Source organism: Arachis stenosperma, chromosome 8 (genome assembly GCF_014773155.1).
Source record: "Arachis stenosperma cultivar V10309 chromosome 8, arast.V10309.gnm1.PFL2, whole genome shotgun sequence".
Lineage (NCBI taxonomy): Eukaryota > Viridiplantae > Streptophyta > Magnoliopsida > Fabales > Fabaceae > Arachis > Arachis stenosperma.
The window spans coordinates 12,875,910-12,902,827 of NC_080384.1; the positions used below are offsets into that span (position 1 = coordinate 12,875,910).

Below are 26,918 nucleotides of genomic sequence, written 5' to 3' on the forward strand. Positions count from 1 at the left end.
AATGACGTATTTTTAAACTTATCTCGTTTACAGTATGGTCATATCTCCTTACACTGTAAACGAGATACGATTAAAAATGAAAAACGGTAAAAATTCTCAAAATGACCTATTTCAGTAATTTTAATATTTATTTTATTTATTAAAAAAAGGTTCTCAAAAGAACAGAAATCGAGTCTTAAGAGTATATAGTTGTTAAATGCAGTTAGTTACAATATCAGTTCCTATATTTTAGTTATTGATTGTTATTATCTGGTATTTGTTTTTTCAGTCAATTCTTAATTTTTGTCTCTTCTCTTAGCCTCTGTTCTCAGGTGTATATGATGGGATTCATTGGCTTTGAGAAGTCTAATATATGTATACTCAATTCTAAATACAATCACATAATTCTCAGTTTTCTTGTTTCTTAAGCCATCATTCATTACCTCTTTTCTTGTTCTCTGCATCACTGCTTCTTGTGACCGTAAATTTGTTCTTATATGTTTATAATTAATTCGACATCTTTAAAGAAAAAATATTCACATAATGACATCTTCATATGAAGATAACATTGTGAATTAGCCAAATATATTTGGTTAAATATATCAAATTATCTAATAGTCAACAATGCTATCTTTATGTGAAGATGTTATCATAGGAGTATCTACCTCTTTAAAAGGCTTTCACTTATTACTACAACAACTAACCAATCAATTATATCAATGACTTAAGTTACAAGTAAAGAGCTAAGCTAGTGACTAACAATGACTCTTTGAGTAAGATTTACAAGGGCTCTCCTTGAATTTTTTACTTCCTCGTCATCACTGTCTGGTAAGGAATCAATTGCTGCTATTGCAAGGTTAGCATGAATTACAGCCAGGTCTTTTGTCCTTTGTATACCTCTGCTCTTTCCAAGATACTCAAGAGCCTATATTTGCAAATATAAAATATAATTAAAAATGTCACCGGAAAAAAAAAGAGAAATTAAAATACATAATTATGAACTTTCCAAGACAACCCTTATATATTTGTTGTTAAAATGACAAGCCTGCATGTCAACACCGCATGATGTAAAAATATGATATTATGATCAAAGAAAGAATGAAATGAACTTCAAATCAACCACTATAAATTATAATTAATGCCATAGCAGAACTTGCTACAGGTTAATACATCCGAAACTTTTTGAGGGGCCAAGAATCTTGGTATATCACATGCATACTTGCTCTTACTAAGTTACGTTATATGATAGTTGGAGGCTTCCTGGTACTTATCAATAATTTAGCCTAAAACTTTTCATCCATTTCCTTCCCAATTCTTAATTAACCATAAGATAAAATTGGCGCAAGTATTTTTCATGCTTCTAAGCCCAGAGAATTTTTCACACGTTATTTCAATGGGGATACTATCATAATTGAGCTTTGTCTTAAGACAGGGTAATTTATTACTTTCCAAAGGGAGAAAATATTGATGAAATCAGTCACATATTAACTTACAATATCAACATTGTCAGGGTTGTCAAAGCCCTTATCAACAACTGCACGCAGCTGAGGGAACTCCTCCATTGCAAACAATATTGGAGCAGTTACAATTCCCTACCAAATCGGATCGATAGTGGGTCATAAGAACTCAGTGTCGAAGAAAGGCAGAAATCAAGTCATGGGAAACAAGAATGAACATGGATAATGCATTTGACAAAATGATCATATCGTGGATTCATATGCTTTCATCAAAATATTTTAAACTATATTAGATAAAAACTCAGGAATAATGAAGAAGCAGAAGTATTTGAAAGTACATGGCGAATGTCTGACAAAGAACCCTTTCCAAGGGAAGCCGATGTGCCTGTGAAATCAAGCACATCATCTATCAACTGAAATGCCAACCCCTACAAAAGAGGAAAGGGGGGGTCAGATTATGTGCTGTCCAGAAAAAATAAATTCACCAACATTCACATATGAAACAAGCACTGGTATATAAAATGACGGGCACATCTTAAAAGGTTTGGTGCAATAACTTTCTTTCTGTAAGGACTCGGTATTTAAAAGTGTAATATGATACTTAAAAATGAAAACCCAGGAATACAAACCAAATTTTTTCCATAGTCAAAAGCAAGCATTGCAACTTCTGCTGTTTGGCCAGCTAGGACGGCTACTGCCTTGCAACTGTTTGAAATCAATGATGCAGTCTTGTAATATGTCTTCTGCATATAATATTCCATACTGAAAATATAAACAATTCTTAGAAATCCAACAAACGCTTCCAAGACTTGCCCCTAATTGTGTAGTGCAAGAGAAAATCAATAAAACTTTACTATCTATCTAACTTAGTAATAATTACATTGGGAAGTTTTTACACAAACCATAAGTAACTCGGATATAGTGGTACAAATTATGTAGAATGAATATAAACTTTCCATGTACAGAGACCATAGAAGCATAGTCGTCAGTCGTCACAAATACAATGCATACCTATACCGCTGATCTGCTGTCGTACTCATTTGCATGATCTCTCCTGTTACAAGATCATCTATAGCTCTTGCCACCAATGATACAACCTGCAGAAGTACAGTCCTTAGGTAAATATGTGGTGTATTTTCCTCATCCTTATATATATATATATATATATACAAAGGAGGCCCTAAGGCCGAAGAAGGAAAAAACTAGCAAGCTCTAGGAAAATACGTTCCACTACAATCAGCTAAAACCAGCAAGAAAATTTGGCTGGGGGTTTGTTCATAATAGGCTTCATGTTGCCTGAAGTTCAGAATGAGTTTGGCTAGCCCATCAGCTACTTGATTGGCTTTCGGCCGCTTTCCGGTAGACATGTCTCCGCCCCACTCTCCAGTTACGACTAAGGAGATTAGATACCCATCTAATAATATGCGTTAGAGTAGGATGCTTATAGGGGGGTTTCTAATAATCTCAATAGCATCTTTGGAATCAGACTCAACAATAAGCTTCTTGATCCCCCTCTACCAAGCTATTTCCAGGCCTCGAAAAATGGCATTAATCTCTGCTTCAATAGCCGTAACCTTATCCATTTTCACAGCAAACCTATAGATCCATCCTCCAACCTCGTTCCTTATTACACCAGCACAATTGGCCAGACCAGGATTAACTTTAGACGCTCCATCAGTGTTCAGTTTGTACCAATTTTCCGGCAGAGGTGTCCAAACTATATTGATAGTACGGTGAAACCGGTCCTCCTTTGAATCACTCCAGACAACAGCCATATCAAGCAAAAACTTATTAATATTCTTCACTTTAATCCACACTGGGGGGTTGGCATTATTATGCCAAAATTCATTTCTATACTTCCAAATCATCTAAGCTGTGATCATGAAAACATCTTGCCATCTCATATCACCGTTCTTCCCAAGATCCTTTTCAAGATTGACTCTTATCCAGTCCTTTAAGTTTAGAGTAAAGAACAGGTTTGTGGCCTGGGGATCTAGAAATTGCATCCAAAGACTAGATGCTCTGGGGCAATCCCTGATAGCATGCAGGGGTGTTTCGGCTTCACTGTTGCAGCAAAAGCAGGTCGGTTCACTACCATTGTTCCACCTAGCAACTCTGGACATGGTTAAGAGACTATTATGGCACAGCTGCCACATAAAAAACTTAGCCCTTTGAATTCCTTTCCAATGCCAGATCCTTTTCCAAACAGGGTCATTTTGGAATTGATTCACAAACAAATGGTTATAGGTGTGTTTGATGGTGAACTCACCTTTAGGGTTGGGTCCCCAAAAAAGATCATCAACACCATCAATAGACTTCGGCGGGGGAAAGTTAGAAAGCTTGGCTATCATGTTGTCGGGAAGCACATGATGTTCCACTTTCCATTATCTTTAACATACCAGTTCAGGTTTCTTTCCGAGTCTTCATTAGTAACTAAAGGGGAAGCAAAAGTCTCAAGCTTGACTCCTTGTTCCAACCACTCATCCTTCCAAAAGTGAATTTTAGTTTCATCTCCAACAATGAAACCTGTGTTGCAAAGGATCTTTGGCCACCATTTAACAATATCCTTCCAAAGTGTCGAGTCCCCATTTTTGCACATGATTCCCTGAAGAGGATTGCACTCCCTTCCATATTTTCCCCAAAGCACTCTGGTCTAAATCGAATCACGATCCACTAACAGATTCCAACCCCTCTTCACTATGAAAGCATCATTAACCAGCTTAAGATCTCGAAATCCTAGCCTGCACACTCTTTAGGGGCAAGGATCTTGTTCCACCCTATGAGATGAGCTCTCTTAGTCTCCGGATTGTGCCCCCAGATGAAAGCTCTTTGCGCACATCCCAAATTACTACAAATGCTCTTCGGCAATTGCAGATGCTGCATAGGATACAATGCCATGGAGCCACCGATTGGGCAAGCGTGATTCTACCAGCCATAGAGAGGGTCATTGCTTTCCACCCTTGAAGCTTTGACTGAACTTTATCAGTAATATTGGCAAAATGGTTCTTATTGATTCTCACTCCTTGAATATTAGCCCCTGATATCTACTAATGTCCTCATTTCACAAAAACCACTTCTAGACGAAATGTTCTGTCTGGTCTGAACAGAAACATTTTTAGAGAAATAGATGTTGCTCTTGTTCTGATTAATTCTATGGCCAGAAGCATCACAAAATGATCCCATAATCTCCGTAACCATTTCCAGTTGATTGACCGAAGTCTCAGCAAAAAGAATAAGATCGTCCGCGAACATAAGATGGGAAATGGGCGGACTCATCTTTATACTTTTACTATACAAAATATCAGCCACACGCCTTTGGGCCTTACCTCTGTGTTCTGCAAAGAAGCCAAAGCAACAACAGCCCTAGAGAGCAAAAAATTCCCCGTCAACACTGCCAACTGCATCAAAAGTTATAAAAAAAATCGCTCTTGAATTTGAAAAAAAAAAATTATTTTAAACACGACAAAAATACCAACCGGTAAATATATATTTTCAAAAATTCTTACAAATTTTAGATTAATACATAAACGGTTTGTCAAATATAAAAATTATTTGTCATTTATAAAAAATACTTTTATTTATTTTTATCACATTTTATATTTTAAGAATATTTTTGTCATTATAAAAAATGGATGGTATTTTTGTAAGTGTTATAAAAAAATAGAGAACAATTTTAGTTGTATCAACTGTGGAAATATCATTAAACATTTGAGAATAAATCGAAAATATTATGCAGCTAATATGATCGAAACCCAATATACCTTATTGCCCATTACAATATTTAATGAACCAATACCACGTCTCGTGTCTGCATCATCCAGAATATCATCATGAAGAAGACTAGCCACCTATAACAAATTATAACACCATTAGTTTGACAGAAATCCAAAATCCCCTCCCCAAAAAAAACCTCTCAAAACAAATAAATAAACTTAATATTATAGCCACGTTTTTTTGTTTTTTTGGGGGTGGGGGGGGGGGGGGGGGGATGAAGTCAAACTACAACAAAATAACTAATTTAATATCACTGAGTGCTTTCTCCAAAAACTTAAGAGACAGTAACTCATTCATAATAGAGGGGGCAGGAGGCAACCATTTTTTAAGACAGAAGTGCACAAAAGGTAATTTTATGGTTTTATTAGGGGAAAATAGAAAGATTAGGAAAAATGATCATGTATGGCTTGAATGAAAAGTTTTTGATAGACATAAAAAAAAACAACAATTAACGCATAAAGTGATTAAACTAAAATGGATGAAGATGTAAATAAAATAAAATTCATTCCAGATGGACAAAATGGAGGCGTGCTATCTTTTGAGATTATTTAATAACAAAAATTTCCACTAAAGCTTAAGGATAGATTTCACTCCACAACTGTCTAATCATTGCAATATGAGAGTGAAGATTGTTCGGTAAAAAATGAACAAAAAAATAAACTATACATTAGCTATGAAAAAGTAGCGGTGTTTTTGTTGAATATTATTATTTGAGGTATTTTGTAGTCTTCTGGATGTTCAGAGTTGTCCTGAAATAATACAACACAATACGTAGAGGATGTGTTGATAGAGATTTCTTGCAGCTTTTAAAAGATTCGTGGCTACTTTTGAAAATGTGGTGTGCCGGGAGCAACACACAGCGAGCGTGTTGACAAAGAATCCTCGCAGCTTTTCAGAGATTTGTTATTGTTTCTGGATATGTGGCACGTCTGGAGCAATATGCAGGGACCGTGTTGACTACTCTGTGTCATAGATTCCTTATAGCTTTTTAGAGATTCTTCATTGCTTCTCGCCACGTGGTGTGCCACGAGCAACACACAAGAGACGTGTTGATTGTGTTGCCTACATGCAGGAGACAGGTATGCTCCAGGAACAGCAGCACGATGAAGACTTCGCCTTTTAAATTTGCTCAACAAGCTCCTTTGGTTTGTATGCAATACATTCACCCTTTTACCAAACTACTACCTCTGAAGAGAAGAAACAAAGAATAGGGAGAGAACGTAAGAAAGAAAGATTAGGGAGAGAGGCAAAAATATTGAGTGTTGAGTTTAGGGAGTTTAGTGTATTTAGAGTAAGATTTATACATAAAAAAATGATAAACGTGTGTTTAACAAAAATGGTACGTGATTATACAATATTGGAAGAACATATTATCAATTGAGAAACTCTCGGAGATCAACAATTTTTAGAGTGAATTATCAATCCAGCCTCTGACCATTTCGCAGAATGACAAAGCAATCCCTGACGAATAAAGCAATCCACTTCGGTCCCTGTCCCATACCTCTGTGACACAAGGCGGTCTCTGTGGGTGGATCTCCGGTAACTATGATCGGAAAACGCTGAGCTGGCACGGTGAGCGTGTGTTAGCTTGTTGATGTGGATGACACCTCAAATGTTCAGGGGGTTAATTGTCTCCATCCACCTCAAATGGTCAGGAGTTTAATTGTTCCTAGCCACGTCAACCAAAACAACCTTTCTCTTCCATCTTTGCTCAACTGCTATGCCGGAATGGAGAAACAACCACCACCGCCCACCTCCGCCATCCCCAACCAACCTCCTCCATCCTCAGCCATAGTTGCCACCATGTCGAAGCCTGTATAAGACTAATATACAACCCTACAACAGCCTCGAGGAGGATGTTTCCAGCGGCAAGGAAGGCAATGAAGTCACCAAGCTCGATGCGGAGGAAGGAGAAAGAGCCGCCGGCGACAAGGACGTCGACTGCGAACTCAGTGTAGCAGAGGGCAGAGAGGAGGGCGGAGAAGCCAGAGATGGCGTAGTTGAGAACGATGGCGAGACCGACGTCGGTGCGGGTCTCCTGGCTGGTGATTACGAAGATTTCGGAGCCGACGACGGAGCCGAAAGCGAGCCAAGTGAGGTCCCAGGCGGTGAGGCAGTGGCGCATGGGATTCTCGCTAGCATGAGGGAGGACGTTGAGCTCGTTGTTGTCAGAGGAGCGGCTGAGGAGGCGATCCCTTAGACGGGGACACGCGGAGGCAAAGGCGGCCCGGTATGTGGTGAAGCTCTAAAATGAGGGCTCTGGAAAGAAGTCTTGCTTACTCCACTGCCAGTAGCTTTGGGTGTGGGCGTTGGGGATGGCCGGAGGTGGGCGGTGGTGGCGGTTCCTCCATTTCGACGTAGCAGTTGAGCGAAGATGGAAGAGGGAGGTCGTTTACCCTCACCATTTGAGGTGGATGAGGACAATTAACCCCCTGACCATTTGAGGTATCCACGTTTGTAGCATTCGTCCACATCATGAAGGTAACACACGTTCACCGTGCCAACTCAGAGTTTTCCAATCGTAGTTACTGAAAATCTACCCACAGGGGCCGCCTTATGTCACGGAGGTATGGGACAGGAACCGAAGTGTATTGCTTTATTCGTCAGGGGATATTTTGTCATTCTGCGAAATGGTCAAGGACTGGGTTGGTAGTTCACTCCAATATTTAGCAGTTTTGGCCATTATTTAGCCAAACATAAACATTAAATTGTCTTTAACAAATAAATTTTATTAATTCATGTGTATAAATTCTGAAAAATATGGATGCAAACTGTTGCTATTATTTTAGTTTGTAAGTTCTTTTTATTTTTTGGTTAATATTATTTTTTGCAAATTATTTTTCCATCATATTATTTTAATTTAATTTGTAATTATTAGAATTGATAAATATTAATAATTATTTTTAAAAAATTTCTATTATAATATGATTTTTTTGTTATAGTATTAGTTTATTTTAATTTGTAATTATTAAAATTAATAAATAATATAAATGTGATTATTTTTCTGTTATAATGTTATTTTATTTTAATTTATAATTATTAAAACTAATAAATAATATATATTAATAAATAATTTTTTTGATTTTTTGTTATAATATTATTATTTTTCAAAAATAATATTATTATATTTTAATTTAAAATTATTGAAATTTATAAAATAAATAATATAATAATTAATAAATATATTTAATTCTAATATTTTTAAAATATTATTAATTCTAATATTTGTGTAATTAATAAATATCTTTTGGTTGTACCAGGCTAACAAGGACAGATCCGTAAACTTGATTCACCGGAGATGTGACATCCGGCAGATAATGGAGTTCTACCAGGTTAATCGAAAGGTGGATACTTGAGATTCACACATTCATATTTTTAGTGAGTAAAGTTACGGTGACACTCGAAGACATGACACATTAATATGGCCTACCGATTAATGGAGAGGTTGTGACTGGATAGACAGATAGTAGTAAGGACTTCTTAGTCAACCAAAGCATAGCTATTTTTGGCAGTGAACCTACTGTCAGTAGTTCCTTCAAATGTTACATAAAGCTGTTATGGATTCGCTATATCAAAGTCGTCTCTCCTAACAACGTTTCTTCGTAAATTACTAAGAAAAGAATACCAGGAATCAGCAGTCTCATCTTGTGCAACTGCAACCAAAAGAGCACCTTTATAATTTTTGTAAAGGGGTGTGCCGTCAACCTAAACCAGAGGCTTACAATGCCGGAACGCTTTAGTGCATGGATTGAAACTTCAGAATATCTGGTGAATTATCTTGACATCTTCCACCTCTACACTCCTGTTATACAGGGGTTGTATTTCTTTTTCGACAACTGAGCCAGGCATCTAAACCATTACCATGCGCCAAAATGATAAAACTTGATAAGATTCTTTCTAGCCACCAAAAACTTTTTCGATCAACTTTTGCTTTACCAACCAAACCTTTTGATAACTGATGGAGTAGTTGAACTTGGACTAGACTTCCACAATCATAGATTTTATCTTTAAGGATGGGTCAATTTCAACCAATGGCCTTATAGCCTTAGGAATCATGTCTGAGTCCGAGTTGGAATAATCCTGTGAAATCGTTCCCATGGTGCACGTGTGTCTCCTGTTATATTTTCGTATCTCTTAACACCCTTTCTTCCGTCTCAAGCTGGCTCGGATAAGTTGCATTTGCATAAAACATCTGTGACTCAGACTCATAAATACTGTAATCGACTCCTCTGAAGATAGTATATTTACTAATTGCCGCGATGGTCAACTTTTTAAAACTGTATTCCATTCTGATCTTGAACTCCCCATCTTCAGAATCAGTAACACTTATAGAAAAAGCGTTGTTATTTACCGATTGATCCAAAATATAAATTAAAAAAAAGTATTCTTCACTCCTCACATATCTATGTTCACGTATTTGGGGAATTCTTATGCATGCATGGCGTCAAGATTCAAGATACACATAAAAGATGGAACATCCATGAATTGACTGACTGTGGGTGGAGCTACCACATTTTCCACCACTACCTCCCTCATCACTATCCTCATCCTCGTCATCGATTTCGTAGGTAACTTCAAAGTCCTTTTCGCTGTCACTGTTCATTCCTTCATACACTTCAACTCTGTCATCTTCTATGTCTGAGTCATGTTGAATCCTATCCGCAATTATATGTTTAAACTCAACATACAACTCAATCTTTAACTTTTGCACCTGAGTCTGCTGGCGAATATGAAACATACACTAAATACTTACTTCGTCAATGATCGGTATAATATCAAACTGTATTAGGCCATCAAATATGATAACAAAACTCCTATTCAGAATATTGCATATCTTCTTTAAGATATCACTCTTTATGTTTTGACAGAGACCGTACAGTAGCTCCGCGAATGTCATAGTGCATGGAACCACAAAAAAAATGGATTCTCACACGCAGAACTCATTCCTCCTGTATTTCCTATAATCTCACCATTGTGATATACCATTATATTTGCAGTATCCCCCCATCACACCAACAACACACTAAAACAACTCTCTTACAATGAAGTAAAATGGTAACGAGTTTCACTTTTATAGGCAGAACACCCGACACGTAAGTCACATGTTGAAATCGGATCAAATCAACACCCTGCGTGTTGCCTGGCTGCTCTGCTCGCCATGTGTGAAACATGCCCCTATGTGTTGGCCTCAAGCTCACCACGTGTCCAATACTCGTCCTACGTGCTAACTCATTAGCACGCCTCCTACGTGTTGGTCCTGCTTCATTTGCAATGTCCACCCACCTATAATTACACTAAAATTGCCCATTCCAGCCAAAACACCACAAATTTTTCCATATAGAAGAAAATGAGTCTTATAAATGGTGTAAATTGCTATATGGTTCACAACAAAACACTATGGTATTATCTAATCCATATAGCCAACTCCACCTTATGGAGAGAAAAAAAAGGCTTAGCTGCTTTTCTTGTTGTTTATGCACTCTCTAATTAAAAAAATTTAAATGGTTTAAAGATCCAAGTTAAAAGTAAAAAAGTATAAAGACTTAATTATAAATTTGATAAAACTATACAACCAACAGGATAATTAAACAAAAAATTATCTATCTCTCAGCCTAAAAAAATATGCATTTTCCCTAAAAACAACTATAACCTGCAGGGAAAGATCATAAATACAATTCCATGCTTTGTTCAAACTTAAGTACAAGATATTTCTTCTTCCAATTCTGACTACAAATCAATGAACTTAATAAGTTCAGATTTATCTGTTTTATATTTCATAGGAATTCCATCATACAATCATAAGCCAAAGAAAAAATATAGATCAATAACTAACTACCATGTAAGTTCTATTTATTCTTAAGAGAATCAACATTGTCAAAAAAAATATATTTATTTAATATAGCACATTTTTTGAAGGACTCACATGGATCATCTCAATTATTTGAGCGATGCATTGCTGTCTTGTGCGTAGATCTGTCGCAACACTGCCTCCTTGGTCAAAATGATGAGGTGGTTTGGGTGTTGATAGTTTTAATGCTGTTGACATTAACAATAAAACCTGTAGAGATATCCATACATCAACCATAAGCATCAAGGACAACAGAAAACATGTTGCTGCCAAATTCACCTTCCACATAAAATTGGAGTTTAGTTTGAAAAGCCTAGTCCATCGCACAGTCTAAACATTTAGGTTTCCCAAATATTTCCAAATTCCAATATTATAAAACAAAGAAGAAAATAATTTTTGGATAAGAGATTAAAAATTAGATTAGATTACAACTAAAACTATTCTTACAGTTGGACGAAATCTTTTTCCTTCAACCCCCACTCTGAAGAAGTATTCAGCACTTAAGGAAAGCTTAGGAACCTGTCATGATATTCAATTTCACCATGAGCTACACCTGACTTTAAACAGAAATAAGTTTTGAAATATTTTGTTACTTCCAAGCATATGCATTAAAAGTAAAGAACAAACTTACAAACAGCTTAATACCTCAGCAATTACCATTGCTCGCAAGTTGTTAGCAACAAGTGATAGTTCATCAGCAACCATGGAAAATGGATCAAATTTATCCTGAGAAGTAACATCAGTGCATATGACTTAATAGAAGATAAGAGTGTGAAAATCATTGCAAAATGCAAGATTGAAGAGACATTCCCAACTAAATTCTTAAAAGGAATGATGAATTAGTTAACCTGTACTAGTCAAACCAGTTTAAGCTTCTCTGGATAACATTTAAAGTTATGGATATCCTAAGAGTAAAATTTATAAATAATGCAGCAACTCAAACAGATTTTTCGTATTTTGTTCTATAATGTAGAAGCTTTTATGTAAAGAAAGTGAAATGATATAGCTTTAAACCTAGAGTAAATTCCCATAATGGTTTTTGAAATTTACGGTATTATCCAATTCGGTCCTCAAAGTTTTAATTTCACTATAGTGGTCTTTCACATTGAACTCCAGCACTATAGTGATCTTTGGGCATCTTTCGTGACGACTTAGTTGTTTCAGTGCTTATGTGACTATCATATGCCACATTAGAATGTGCAACAACTTGTTTAACTGGCAAAATTATAATTTGGATCCAATTTAATCTCTCCTCTCTATTTAACGTTCATAAGATTTGGGAAGAATCAAAGAATATTAGGACTAAATAGAGAGGGAGGGATCAAATTGGATACAAATTGTAATCTCGCCAGCTAAGCTAGCCCTTTGTACACTCTAACATGGCACACGAAACACGATAGCTACAACACTAAAATAGCTAAGACCAACGTGAAAATTTACCTTTAAACCTATAAGCAATGGGATTCAGAACAGTGTTAGAAGTAGGCATAAATGAACTAACCTCAGAAATGGAGCGGCTTTTTTGATGGATTTGATATCTACTACAATGCAATGCTGGCAAACCCTTTGTAAAAACAAAACTTCTGACCTGCATCTCACAATTGAAGCATTAGTAAAGTAAATTTCTCCAATTGCTCTGTTAATCAACCAAATTTCAATAGCATCAATCTTCCGCAGCCATAATATTTTAAAACTAACACAAACTGTAAAACCACTGAAAATAAATCTCCATAATTGGTAATTCATAATTCACTAGTCTAACCCTCCACGTACCCCTGATCCCTGTAGCAAGAACCATTATTCATGATTCGCTTCATATCAATTTCAAATTAATAAAGAAATAAGAACCGACAAAAATCATCTAGTGATGATGTACCTAGCAGTCAGCATCAATTTACCCAGGGACGAAGCTACGTTTTTTTTTTTGAACATGATAGGGCCGGACAGACCCGACTCTAAAGACCCACTACCCCATATTCAAACTGTTCCCTCTCTCCTGTCCAAGAAAAAAAAAAAAAACAAAAACTGTTCCCCCTCTCTCCACTCCCTCCCTAAACGAAACTCTGGTTCTACAATAACATTGTCACTGAACTTACTAAGACGACTAGTTACGTTGATTAATTTTACTTGTAAATTTTTTTTGTTTGTTTTTTTCGGTATCATCCAATCTGATAGGTCAAATACTGAGTTCGGTTTGCTGCTGACTAATAAATTGCTGCATGCATAAGACGAGATTCGAACCCGCGACATTTGCATAAGCAGACTAGTGAACTAACCACTGGATTAATCCACAAAAAAAAATAAAAAAGTTAGTATACTTATAAAAATCGAACCGGATGAAACAGTTTAACAAAAAAATCAGTGAATTAGACTTCTATCTAATTTGGTTTGATATTTCCACCGTTTAAAATAAAAAGAATCGATCAAACTCATTTGAACCGAACAAAATATGTGTGAATCGCTACTAAATCGAATCGGTCAAATCATGGTCAAATGCGCTAATGTCAACATGCAGCAACAAGGATTCGAAACCGTGCCCATGAGCCTTATTAAAATGCCTCTTTACTCAATTATCTTTTTACTACATTATGTGTTTATAATATTATATATTAAAACCTAGTACAACTTAAAAAATAGTTTTTATTTGTTATATATATTTGTACATATAAAATATATATGTTATATAAGAATTCATATTATATTATAATTATATAATTTAATTAGATTAAACTAAAGTTATATAAAATATTTATTTTATCTTTTAATAATAATTTTGTATTTTTTATTCTTATTATTAATATTTTTATTTTATTATAACTTTAAATATTTATTTTATTAGAATCTATATCATTACTAAAATAAATATTAAATATTTTAAATATTTACATATTAAAATATTAGTGAATGTATATGTCCTGGCAAGGATACTCTTCTCCGAGATATAGCTCGGCTTTGTTCTTTCCGTCACGACGATGTGTCGGTCCAAAAGCGTAGCACCCTTGCAAACTTGAACCCGAGCGTGGTATCTGCAAAAAGTTCTCTGACGCTCAGGTCAGTGGGAGATTACTTGAATAAAGTGAGTAATCAATGAGGTGTTTCAGTGGGTTGTTTCATGATCTGCCCTGTATCGTCGGCCCTCAATTTGATTTATAGTTCGTGCAAGGTTGAATTATTCCTTGGTTGGTACCGAAATCTTCGTGGCCGACGTCAGTGCGAGATATTTACTTCTATATGTATACCCCATGTTTTACTGGGCTTTATCTGAAGTTTTTTTTTACTGACTTTCAGTGTAAGATTTTGACTCAGCTTAATTGCGCTCCATCGCAGTTGCATCCCAATTCTTGGGCATTTCTTCGAGCGTTTGAGTGTCTAATGGACTTTTTGAATTTTCCTATTTCTCTTAACATCTTTTTTTTGTTGTTTCAGTCAAAAATTTCAAATCGATATTTGTTAAGGTTCGATCCTTGGAGACTGAATACCCATTTTATTTAGATAACAAGTTGATAGAGAGGTTTCCGTTGTATTGGTGTCTGGAACCGTTGCAGATTTTGAAAGTCGTAGAGAGGAGTGAGGAGGAAAATATGTTTTTTGAAATATGTAATAGAATGTTTTGTTGAGGGTAAGTGCCTATCTATTCCGAAATTGTTGAGATTTGATAGAGAAAACGACAAACAAGGGTTGGAGGCTTATATAGATAATGCATGTGGTTTTTAGGTTTTTATCTGTATTGTTTTGGCTACTGATATTTTTTTGTTTCGTAGGTGGACGTGTGCCAAATTTGAACACTTCTCGTCTTCAATCTTATTTGAAGAGGAAAGGTGATAAGGGTGTGAGCAGATCGGGCATTGTGAGGGAGGTGGAGGGGGGAGATGCCACTTTCTCTAGTGCTCAGGTTCCTCCTTCTCCCAAAAGGAGGAAAATGGATTCCGAGAAGTCTCTTGAGTTTTTTTCTGAGGGGGATTATGATACCGGAGATAAGCCGGCTTTTGAGAGGCAGAGGAAGCTTCATGGATTCATAGATGGTGTGAATCATCAATCTGTTTGGAGTGAAAGTTTCCTTTTTCTGAGCTTGCTGATCGAGTGTCCTGATAAACCCCATTTTTAAGGTTTATCTTATGTTGAATTTAGTGGATTTTATCAACTTTTTCCACATTTATTCACTAAAATAGCATGAATTTGTAATTCTTCCTAATTTGTGCTTAAGAGTTAAAACATGCTTTTTAGGCCTTTAAATTGCTAATTTTAATTCACTTTAATTCCATTCGATGCCTTGATATGTTTGTTGAGTGATTTTAGGTTTTTTAGGCAAGGATTGGAAAGAAGTGAAGAGAAAAGCATGCAAAGTGGAGAATTCATGAAGAAATGAGAATTTGCAGAATTCAGGGCGACGCGTATACGTGGCCCTTGCGTACGCGTGGGGAGGACATCTACTAGGCAACGCATATACGTGGCCCATGCGTATATATAGGGAGGAAATCTGCTAGGCGATGCGTACGAGTGACAAGCGGCACGTGACCAACTTAAAGGCAATACGCTGGGGGCGATTTCTGAGCTATCCAGGCCCAAATCCAACTTATTTCTAAAGCTATTATAGGCTGAATTCAAGATGGATCAAGGGGAGAGCAATTAGATAGTGTAGAAATCATGCTTTAAGTTAGTTCTAGAGAGAGAAGCCCCCTCTTCTTTCTAGAAATTAGGGTTCTTAGTTTGATTTCATCTTAGATTTAAGATTTAATTCTTATTTTCAATTAGTTTTTCTTGCAATTTCTTGTTCCTACATCTTTGTTCTCTTAGTTTACATTGTTAATTTTTCTTTTATGCCTCTTTTTAGTTTATGAACACTCTTGTTAATTTCAATTTCTTTTTATGCAATTTTATATTTTATGTTCTTTTAATGATTGTTTGAGTTATTGTTGTTATTTTCTTGTATTGGGTAGTTTTAGATTTTATTATTTTTGCAATTTAATATGCTTTTACGTTTATGCACACCAAGTATTTGACAAAATGCTTGACTTAGGTTTAGAGTAGATTTTGTGCATTCTTGCCTTGAAAAGAGAAATTATGTGCTCTTGAATCATTAATACCCAACTTATGTTGGTGATCTAGAGTTGTTAGTTAATATTTTTTCATAGATGCTAATCTTTTGCTAATTTAATTAGTAAGTTGATTAAGACTTATGGATTGAGATTAACAAGTCTTATTTGATTTTCTCCCAATGTTAGAGATAATGAAATAGGATTATCTCTTGGTGATTATTGTGTTATGATTAGTGACTAGGATAGAAAACCTAGATTCTCATCCTTGCCATGAATGCCTATTTATTATTTGTTATCTTTAGTTATTTGATTTACTTTCTTGTCGTTTAAATTCTTGCATTTTTAATTTCTTGTTTTATCAACCCACCCCGTGAAACTCATAACCAATAATTGAGCATTCGATTTTAATTCCTAGGGAGAACGACCTGGGAACAATAATCTCAGTTATTTTTATTGGGTTGAACTTGTGACAACCAAAATTAAACTTTGATTGAAGGTTATTTGTCAGTTTGGAACTATACTTGCAACGAAGTGATTTCTTTTACCAAGAAGAAATTCTAAACCGACAGTAACCTTCCATCAAGTTTTTGGCGCCGTTGCCGGGAAATTGCAATGTGTGCTTGTTATTGGTTATTGTATATATATGAATATTATGAATATGTTTGTCTTTTGCTTTTTTGTTAGTTGTTACTAGTTTTAGGAGTTTATTTTCATCATTTCTTGTTAGCTTTTATTTTTATTTTCTCTTGTCACTATGAATTCTCATCACTTTGGCTATGAGTTTGGTTCTAACTATGTTGTAGGAGATGGGAATTATAATGACGACATGCATCAAGGATGGAACAATCGAAGATGGGAGGAGCATCAAGGATTTGATCAACCTTCTTGGCAACAACCTTCCCAAATGTACTATGAGCAAGAGTCATTCCATGATTCATACCAAGACAATGGTTATGGTGGACCTCCTTGTGATTATCAACAACCACCACCATATACCTATGAACCCCCTCCTCAATATAGTCCTCAACCACTACACTCACAAGCCCCATACCACCAAACACCTCCATATGATCATAACTTATATCCACCATACCACCCACCATATGAGCCATATGAACTATACCTAGAACTACCACCATTCCAACACCAATACTCCCAAGAGCCACCAATTCTATATACACTACCTCAAGACTCTCACCAATATGAACCACCTTCCAACTATGACACCTTTCTCCAAAACAATAAATTCTCTCTTCCATCACCACCTTCATTTGATGAAACTTTCTAACTCTTCATGCAAGGACAAAAATATCTCTATTCTCGCCTTCAAAAGCAAGAAGAGGGGGATCAAAAGGAGCTAGAGAAGTTGGGAACCATGGTGGCTACCATGACTGAAGTGGTTAACCATATAGCCTCCTACCTAAGCTCATTCAATCAAGACACTCCTATTGACAAATGTGGAGGACCAACCAAAGAGCATAGGGAGGAGAAAGACTTGGAGCTTCAAGGAGAAGAGAAAGAGTTGAAGCAAGAATTGCAACAAGAGGAGGAAGTTAAGATAATTGAACCGGAAGAAGTGGTTGAAAATTTAGGAGATGTTGAATGCAAAAAGGAATCTAAGGTTGTAGAACCTTCTTCCATGGAGTTTGAAATTGATGTTGAGGAGGTTAGTGTATAACCTCCAAGGCATATTCTGAATGAAGGATTGGAATAAATGGGACAAGCAACAAACCTTCCTATTTATGATGATTCCGTATTAACATATGATCTTTTTGAGCTTGATGACTCCTTTCCCATTGAACTTGGATTTGATGTTGAGGTAGATTTTACTCAACCTCTTATTTATGACTTAAGTGATGGGGAAGAGCTAGAAGACATCGGTGAGGAAGTATTTGAACTTGAAGAAGCTTGGCAAGAGGTAGAGCTTGAAGAATCTTGTCAAGTGGTGGAAACCCTTCAAAGAGGACGGACAGGAGTGGAAACTGCCTTGTCAAGACCGTTGGAAGTATCTCTCCCTAAGTCACCATCATCTATTACATCATTCAAGTAGGTAAATTTCATCTCTCTTAGCTTTCTTACGCTTGAATATGATTTACTAGAAACGGATGGTCAACTTAAGATGCTTTGTGCATTGAAGATTAGAAGAGAGATGATTAGTGGTTAGAATTGTAAATCAAGGTTCATTATGGTTGGAAGTTCAAGGTATAGTTCTCCATTGATTGGATCTAGGAGGATGTCTTGGTGTTCAAATGAGAATTCTGCTTGCTTATCACCCGGAAGGAATCACAAGAACCAACTTGAAGATGGGGGTATGAACAAAGTTTGGGATCCCGACATATGTGATGAGGATTAATTTTGGGAGCTCATGACTTGTGTAGAACTTCACCAAGGTTTGGTGCATTTGGCTGGAAATTCTGACAATCGATGGAAGTCCAAGCATTGGTGAAAGTTCAAGGATGAATTCAAGCACAAGCCACCTTGATGAGAGCTCTTCAAAATGTCCAACTTAAGGACTTTAAATAAAAGTGCTAGGTGGGAGACACCCCACCATGGTAAACTCTTTTCATTTTTCTCTTTTGTAAATATTGGTAAATTAGTTTAATTTCATGTTTAGTTTTGTTTGTTGAGTTTATTTGGTAGTTTAGCATGTTTAATAAGATTTGGTGGTGTTTAAATGACTATTTGGATATTTGGAATGCTTGGTTTGGTGTTAGAACTTGACAAAAAAAATTTGAAAAACAGGACACCAATCCACGCGTACGCATTGCCCATGCATCCGCGTGATTCCAGATTCCAACCACCCATGCGTACGCGTCACCCACGCATACGCGTCACTCCCGAAAATCCATGACGCGAGAATGATACAAGGAGGGTGCTGCTGCATGGGTGCCAAACAGAGAGTTGTGCGGGAAGGGTACGGACACCGTGCGTTTAGCACGATTTCGTCCCACGCATACGCTTGACCCACGCGTATGCATCGCACCCTATTTCCCTATTCCACGCCTACACGTCAGCAACGCGTACGTGTCGCATTCATTTCTTCCACCCCACGCTTACGCGTCACCCACGTGTACGCGTGGGCACCCCTCTAAATTGCTAATTTTAATTCACTTTAATTCTATTTGATTTCTTGATATGTTTGTTGAGTGATTTTAGGTTTTTAAGGCAAGGATTGGAAGAAAGAAGTGAAGAGAAAAGCATGCAAAGTGGAGATTTCATTAAGAAATGAGGATTTGCAGAATTCAGGGCGACGCATATATATGGCCCTTGCGTACGCGTGGGGAGGACATCTACCAGACGACGCATATACGTGGGGAGGAAATTTGCCAGGCGACGCGTACGCATGACAAGCGGCACGTGACCAGCTTAAAGACAATACGTTGGGGGTGATTTCTGAGCCATCCAGGCCTAAATTCAACTCATTTTTGAAGCTATTAGAGGCTTAATTCAAGATGGATCAAGGGAAGAGTAACTAGATAGCGTAGGAATCATGCTTTAAGTTAGTTCTAGAGAGAGAAGCTCCCTATTCTCTCTAGAAATTAGGGTTCTTAGTTTGATTTCATCTTAGATTTAGGGTTTAGTTCTTGTTTTCAATTAGTTTTTCTTGCAATTTCTTGTTCCTACATCTTTGTTCTCTTAGTTTACATTGTTAATTTCTCTTTTATGCCTCTTTTTAGTTTATGAACACTCTTGTTAGTTTCAATTTCTTTTAATACAATTTTATGTTTTATGTTCTTTTAATGCTTGTTTGAGTTATTGTTGTTATTTTCTTGCATTGGGTAGTTTTAGATTTTATTATTTTTCCAATTTAATATGCTTTTACTTTTATGCACACCAAGTGTTTGACAAAATACTTGGTTTAGGTTTAGAGTAGATTTTATGCACTCTTGGCTTGGAAAGAGAAATTTGGTGATCTAGAGTTGTTAGTTAATATTGTTTTCATTGACGCTAATCTTTTGCTAATTTAATTAGTAAGTTGATTAGGACTTATGGATTGAGATTAGCTAGTCTTATTTGATTTTCTCCCGATGTTAGAGATAACGAAATAGGATTATCTCTTGGTGATTATTGTGTTATGATTAATGACTAGGATAGAAAATCTAGATTCTCATCCTTGCCATGAATGCCTCTTTATTATTTGTTATCTTTAGTTGTTTGATTTACTTTCTTGTCATTTAAATTCTTGCATTTTTAATTTCTTGTTTTATCAACCCACCCCGTGAAACTCATAACCAATAATTGAGCATTTGATTGTAATTCCTAGGGAGAACGACCCGGGGGCAATACTCTGGGTTATTTTTATTGGGTTGAACTTATGACAACCAAAATTAAACTTTGATTGAAGGTTATTTGTCGGTTTAGGACTATCTTGCAACGAAGTGATTTCTTTTACCGAGAAGAAATTCTAAACTGACGGTAACCTTCCATCATGTCCTAGTACCCCGGAGATATAAGCTTGACTCGTCGTACTAGTGTTGAAGCGATGGGAAAAATTGTTTAGGTTTTTGTGTTATTTTCTTTTCTTTGTTATTGTTTGTTTTCACGAATGCATGTTTGTGACTGTCGTTTGGTTTCTGTTTGTAGATCATTACATTTCGTTTACTGTGTGTTGGTTGTGTTATCGAGCTCTTGGGTGCAAAGCAGCAAGTGACTATTGATAAGGTCGCCAGCCTTGAACGTTTTGTTAAAGAGAAAGAGAATGTAATTATAGATGCTACTTCTAAGATGAAGGAAAGAGAGGAAGAGATTTCTCAGCTCCAAGATCAAATCCGTTTGTTGCAGAGTCAAATGAAAGATAGTGATAAGGTCAAGGGCGAGTTGACCCCTCGCATTCATGAACTTGAAGATGAGGGGTTGGAGATGTTTGCCGCTGGTTTGGATCGTGCTGTCAGTTAGGTGCTTGTGTTTTCTCCTAAGTTTGATGTTGGAAGGCTTGATGTGACGAAGATCGTGATTAATGGACAACTTGTAGAGGTCGAGGCGGGAGAGGGTCATGCTGAGAATGTTCCTCCCCCTGTTGAAAAAGTTAATATTTTTAATTTGAAAAACATGACTTTCTTTGTTTTGGTATTGTAGTTTGGATACCGATCTTTGAATGGGTTTTGTTTTTGGAATACTTTATCCAACTCTTGATTTGTTGGTTCGCCATTACTGACTGACAAAGTATAGTTTGTTGCAATAAACGGAGAGAGAAAAAGAATTAGATCTATTTGTATGTGAAAAGTACCTCTCAGCTTTTGAAAGGTGTGGGGGTGGTCGGCCTCGTTAAAACCTGTCCAAGTAAAACCCTCCTTAGGGATAAAATCTCGTGATCAGGGAAAAGAGTACCTGCCCACGCCACTTTACAAGAATATATTAATTATAGTAGATCTTCAGAGATGAGATATTCTAAGTGTTGGGGAGGGTTGTTCCTTCTAGTGTTTCCAAACAATACGCCCCTTTTCCAATGACTTTGGAAATTTTGAAGGGGCCTTCCTAATTAGCAGCTAATTTTCCATGTCCTGGGGATTTTCAGACTTCTTCTATTTGTCTTAGCACCAGGTCTCCTTCCTTTAGAGTTCTCGGTCGAACTTTCTTATTATACTGCTTTTTCATGGCTGTTTGTATAAATCTTTGTCTAAGCAGGCATCGGTCTTCGCTTATTGTATCAAGCTCGGCTGATCTGGCTTCTATGTTGGCATTTTTGTCAAAGTACTCGGTCCAAGTTGACCTCTGACCTACTTCAATAGGAATCATACAGTCCATGCCATATACTAATCAGAACGGGCTTTCTTTCGTTGTCTATTGCGGTATTGCATTATAACTCCACAATATTTCTGGTATGAGTTCGGCCCAGCACCCTTAGCATCTGTTAGATTTTTCTTTAAGGCCTATAAAATGACTTTGTTTGCGGCCTCTGCGAGGCCGCTACTTTGGGGTGCTCGACAGAGGAAAAACGATGTTTGACATAAAGGTTAGTTAAAAACGAAGCTATTTTCTTATCAGTGAATCGCCAACCATTGTCAAAAATAATTTCCATAGGCAAACTATATTTACATATAATAAATTTCCAAACAAACGTTTGTACCTTGTCCGAGGTTATTCTCGCAAGTGGTTGTGCTTCTATCCACTTTGTGAAGTAATCAGTTGCAACTAATAAGTATTTACCTGTCCTGGTGCTATTGGGAATGGGCCGAGTATATCCATCCTCCATTTATGAAAAGGCCAACTAACGTCCAAATTGTGTAATAGTTCGGTCGGGCTATGAATGAGTAGTGCGTATTTCTGGCAGGCATCACACTTTTGTACCTTGTTTCTACAGTCTTCTCGGCCACTAGTATCTTTCTCTTAGGATTTTTGTGGCCAAGCTTCTGCTTCCAGTGTGGTGTCCACAGATACCATCATGAACTTCGACGATGGCATTCACTGCATCTTCTCGACCGAGACATTTTAGTAACGACCTAGAGATGCCGCTTTTGTATAGATCGGCTCCTATCATGGTGTAATGGCTTGCTTTACGTCTAAATGACCTCGAATTTTCTTTCTCTGATATTGCCCCAGTTATTAAATTGCAAATGAACAGGTTTCGCCAATCTTCTTCCAATGATATACTTAAAATAGATTTGATATCTAAATTTGGTTCTGTTAGTGTGAGGTGATATAATTTATATGATGAATCAGTTACCCTGTATGTAGCTATTTTAGATAAAATATCGGCTCTACAATTTTGTTTTCTAGGCACATGTGATAATTCAAAATTTTGAAAATGTTGTATCATGTTTTTTGACAAAGTTAAATACTTTTCTAAGAGTGGATCTCGTACCTGAAAATCACCAGTTACCTGTTGTACTACGAGGAGGGAATTATGATATACCTTTAGATTTTTACTTCTATTTCCTCTGCTAACCTGAGGCCTGCTAAGAGTGCCTCATATTCAACTTGGTTATTGGTGGCTTGAAAGAGAAATTTGATTGACTGCTTGGCTTGTATGCCGGTGTCGTCTTTTAGTAGGATTCCCGCTCCACATCCACTTTCATTTGATGCTCCATCTACATACAATTGCCATGTCTTGACCGTTTCTTCTGTGTTCGTATAATTCTGAGATAAAGTCGGCCAATACTTGGGCTTTAGGAAATTCTCATGATTGGTAGAAGATGTCAAATTTAGAGAGCTCTATCGCCCATTTCGTGAGTCGACCTGCTAAGTCTGATTTTGATAATATTTTCCGCAATGGATGGCTAGTCCAAACTAATATTTTCCTAATATGTCCCTGCTCTGCTTGGTGGTTTAATTAGTTTGTTGTGTAGTATTTTCTTGATGATGTCCTCTCTTTTGGTGTTAATTTAAAAGGCTTTTTGGAATCCTTGTTTTGAGATCTGGTAGGTTTTTCCTCCTCCATCCAAGATAACGGTCTTTTGTTTCTCCGAGTTTTACATAATTCTTCAATTTCAATTTGCCCGGTTGCTTTGTCTCTGAATTCCTCCAATGTCTTCGGGTTTACAACGGCTATTGCTTCCTAGAATTTCCCAGGTCGGAGGCCACTTTTTATCACGTGCAATAGTACTTCTGGGTTGAGGTATGGGATTTCCATGGCTGCTGTTGTGAAGCACGTCATGTAATCTTACAAACTTTCATGTTGTCCTTGCTTGATTGTACTGAGGTAGTCTGAGTCTCGCATGTAGATTTTGGTCGCTGCGAAGTGGTTTATAAATAGTTTGTCGAACTCTTCGAAGCTTGATATTGAACATGCAGGTAGAAAACTATAATAAAGCAGCTCCATCTAAGAAAGTTGGAAAAGATCGGCACAAGATGGGATCGGAGTCACTATTGAGAAACATCATGAATTCAAATTTTGTGACAGGAACTTTAGGGTCTCCGATCCCCTTGTACAGCGTTAAGGTCATTGGAAGTGTAAAATTTATAGGCATTTCAAAATTCATTATTTCTTCTGAGAAGGGATTTGTCCGTCGTCTTTCTACTTTGGGAGGTGTCTCCCCTGTCTTCGCATTTGATTCTGACCGACACTCCTCGTGGAGGTCGGCATTCGCCTTCTTATAGTCGTTCTTCTCTTCGCCATTGTTTTGCATTGTTGCTAACAGTTCGGCCATTCGTTGGTTTTCCGCCTGTAAAGCAGCATTAGCAGCCAATAGTTCGGCATTAGTTGGATTGGCCCGAGGTGTTATTGAGTGATCCGTCATGCTTTGGTTTTCTGAAAAGAAAAGAAAGCACAACTCAACTATAATAGCGTTAGATCGAAACTAAAAGCAAGGTGGGGGCCCACGGTAGGCGCCAAATATTCTAGCAAGGATACTCTTCTCCGAGATATAGCTCGGCTTTGTTCTTTCCGTCATGACGACGTCTCGGTCCGAAAGCGTAGCACCCTTGCGAACTTGAATCCGAACGTGGTACCTGCAAAAAGGACTCCGACGCTCAAGTCAGTGGGTTGTTTCATAATCTGCCTTGTATCGTCGGCCTTCAACTTGATTTATAGTTCGTACAAGGTTGAATTATTCCTTGGTTGGTACTGAGATCTTCATGGCTGATGTCAGTGCGAGATATTTGGGGGAGAGGTTTAGTGCAATAGGATTTTGTTACATTAGATAGTTTGATTTAATTTTGATATAACCGAGGTATAAGCCAATTTTTTTCGAATTATAAGAGATATGGTACAATATATATTTTAAATTTAAATTTTAAATTTTTAACTATTTTATACTTTTTATTTACGTAAGACCGATTCTAATCGTTCAATAACTCATCGATTAAATTAATAAATTAGTAAATTAATAACCTAATCGATTTGATTACCGATTTATTTCTAATCAATATGATTTTACTTTCTTAATTCAATTAATCAGATTCGATATTTTTCTTTTGCTCTATTTCCAATTTCCCACTTTTGGCACAAGCCAGCAATGCCATCACTCCATTCTCCTAGTTCTCAAGGTTCCATCATAAGCGTGGCAACAATAATGAGCTTCTCCTTCCCTCCATCACCTTATCACTCCATTTTTGTGATTTGTGAATTAATTTCTTTCAATTCTTTTATTTATTCATTTAATATCTAGATTTTTATTAAAAAAATTAAAGATATTAATTATGCAATTAGAATGCTAACCTAGCTTATATTTCTTGACATTTTTTAATTATTAATCATTTGTGACATTTAAATTATGAATTTATAATAATTAAATACAATAATTTATTTTTATAATATTTAAATTCAATTTTAAAATATTGTATTTAATTATTATAATATATAATATATTTAATTATCTTATAAAGAATAAAGAATTTGTTTCTAAAATCTCATTTTTAACTTTAATTTTCAAATAAGATTTTTTTTATTTAGGGCGAGTTCGTCGCACATCACGGTGAACTCTATACCTAACTTGGAGAACTCTATAATTTTTATAAAGTTCGCCTAATTTACGGGCAAACTTCACTCTATTTTTTTTTTTAAAAAACCAATGAAACTCAAATTTTTAAACCATCATAATTATCTCTAAGAGTACATAGAAGTACATAAAAATACATAGACAATAAACTAAACTTACTTTAAACAAAAAAAATTATATTTAAAAATTTAAAATTAAAAAATAAGATTTAAGAAAATAATAATTTTTTATTTTATTTCAAAAGAAAATCCAAAGAATAAATGCTTAAATCTTGATTGATATTAACCATTTCACTGCTAAATTTACCACTAATCTATCTTATATATATTGAAAGTAATAATTTAATCGTATTAAAAATGAATTTAATTAATATATATTTTAAATGTACATGATAAACTTATTATTAATAAAAAAATTTAAATATATATTAAAATTTAAATTAAAATAGTAACCGAGAATTCAAAAAATGAAATGATGTAAATTGTAAACTGATTCCAAGTTTATTTATTTAATATAAAATATAAATTGTAAACTTATCAATATTTATTTATTAAATATGAAATATATATTAAAATTTAAATTTTTATATTTTTAATAAAAAAAATTATTTTGTAATCTTTAATAGGTACTCTAATCCTAACAAATGCTCTTGTTCTTAATAGAGCAACCCTTTAAAAATAGTAACATAGAATTCAAAAAACGAAATGATGTAAATTGTAAACTGATTCCAAATTTATAATATCTTGTAAATTAAAACTTAAAAGGAATTAACTATTTTTAGATCCTAACTGCAAACACGAAGTGAAGTTAAAAGTTGAGAAGAGACATTTATCATTTCAACAGATCCTATGGATAAGTGGTGTTCATGAGAAATAAGAAATTGGAGACTGCGGAACCGACTTACCTTGAAGATGCCGCCGCTACCTCTGATATTTCTTGAAATCTTAGACAATCCGCGATAAAACAACATCGTATAGACAGCGGTTGAAGTTCACGGTCAAAGGAGAGAGCACACACGACCGCCCTTGTTAGTTACCGGTGGATACTGGCTGACCTAAGGCGGTGTGGAAATGGAATGTGGACTCAGCGTTGCCGGCGTTCCGGATGGAGGAGTTGTGTGATTGATTGGGGAGAAGAGAATAGCACACAACAGCTACCCAGCAGGTGAAGAATGGGTGTTTGGTCTCTTTTATGCTGCGTGCCAGGAGTTAGGACCTCACATTTTAAAGATTTATCTTTCGGTCAATGGTACTGTATAAATGACTAAATTATTGCAACAAAGAACCCGTATTGATAAGCAGATTATTATTGTTGGACCCATAATCTGACTACGCTTGCAGAATGGGAAGCACTGACACGAGCACTGACACGAGCAGAAAATTTCAAATATTTCGTTTCATTTAAACTAGTTTAATGGTTCTAATTAATAATCAACAATACTAATAGT

The 26,918-nt window shown here is 36.1% G+C and overlaps 1 protein-coding gene across 1 annotated transcript; it reads right to left on the reverse strand.

The window, feature by feature from the left end:
* Positions 1-415: 415 nt before the first annotated feature.
* Positions 416-26,672, reverse strand: LOC130943916 (solanesyl-diphosphate synthase 1, mitochondrial-like). Its single transcript, XM_057872003.1, has 12 exons — positions 26,376-26,672; positions 12,560-12,646; positions 11,704-11,784; positions 11,506-11,577; positions 11,134-11,268; positions 5,198-5,284; positions 4,763-4,834; positions 2,448-2,533; positions 2,066-2,198; positions 1,775-1,864; positions 1,473-1,571; positions 416-904 (listed from the first exon to the last, which is right to left on the reverse strand). The coding sequence occupies exons 1-12, from the start codon at positions 26,439-26,441 to the stop codon at positions 728-730; spliced, it is 1,185 nt and encodes a 394-aa protein (XP_057727986.1). The 5' UTR covers positions 26,442-26,672; the 3' UTR covers positions 416-727.
* Between the last annotated feature and the right edge of the window lie 246 nt (positions 26,673-26,918).

Bases quoted from the DNA above. Each gene is read 5' to 3' on its own strand.
- LOC130943916 (XM_057872003.1), bottom strand. From the start codon at position 26,441: ATGTTGTTTTATCGCGGATTGTCTAAGATTTCAAGAAATATCAGAGGT. The intron at 11,578-11,703 runs GTATTAAGCTGT...ATATCATGACAG, and splicing joins GAGCAATGGTAATTGCTGAG to GTTCCTAAGCTTTCCTTAAG. The intron at 2,534-4,762 runs GTAAGGCCCAAA...GTACTTCTGCAG, and splicing joins CTTCTTTGCAGAACACAGAG to GTTGTATCATTGGTGGCAAG.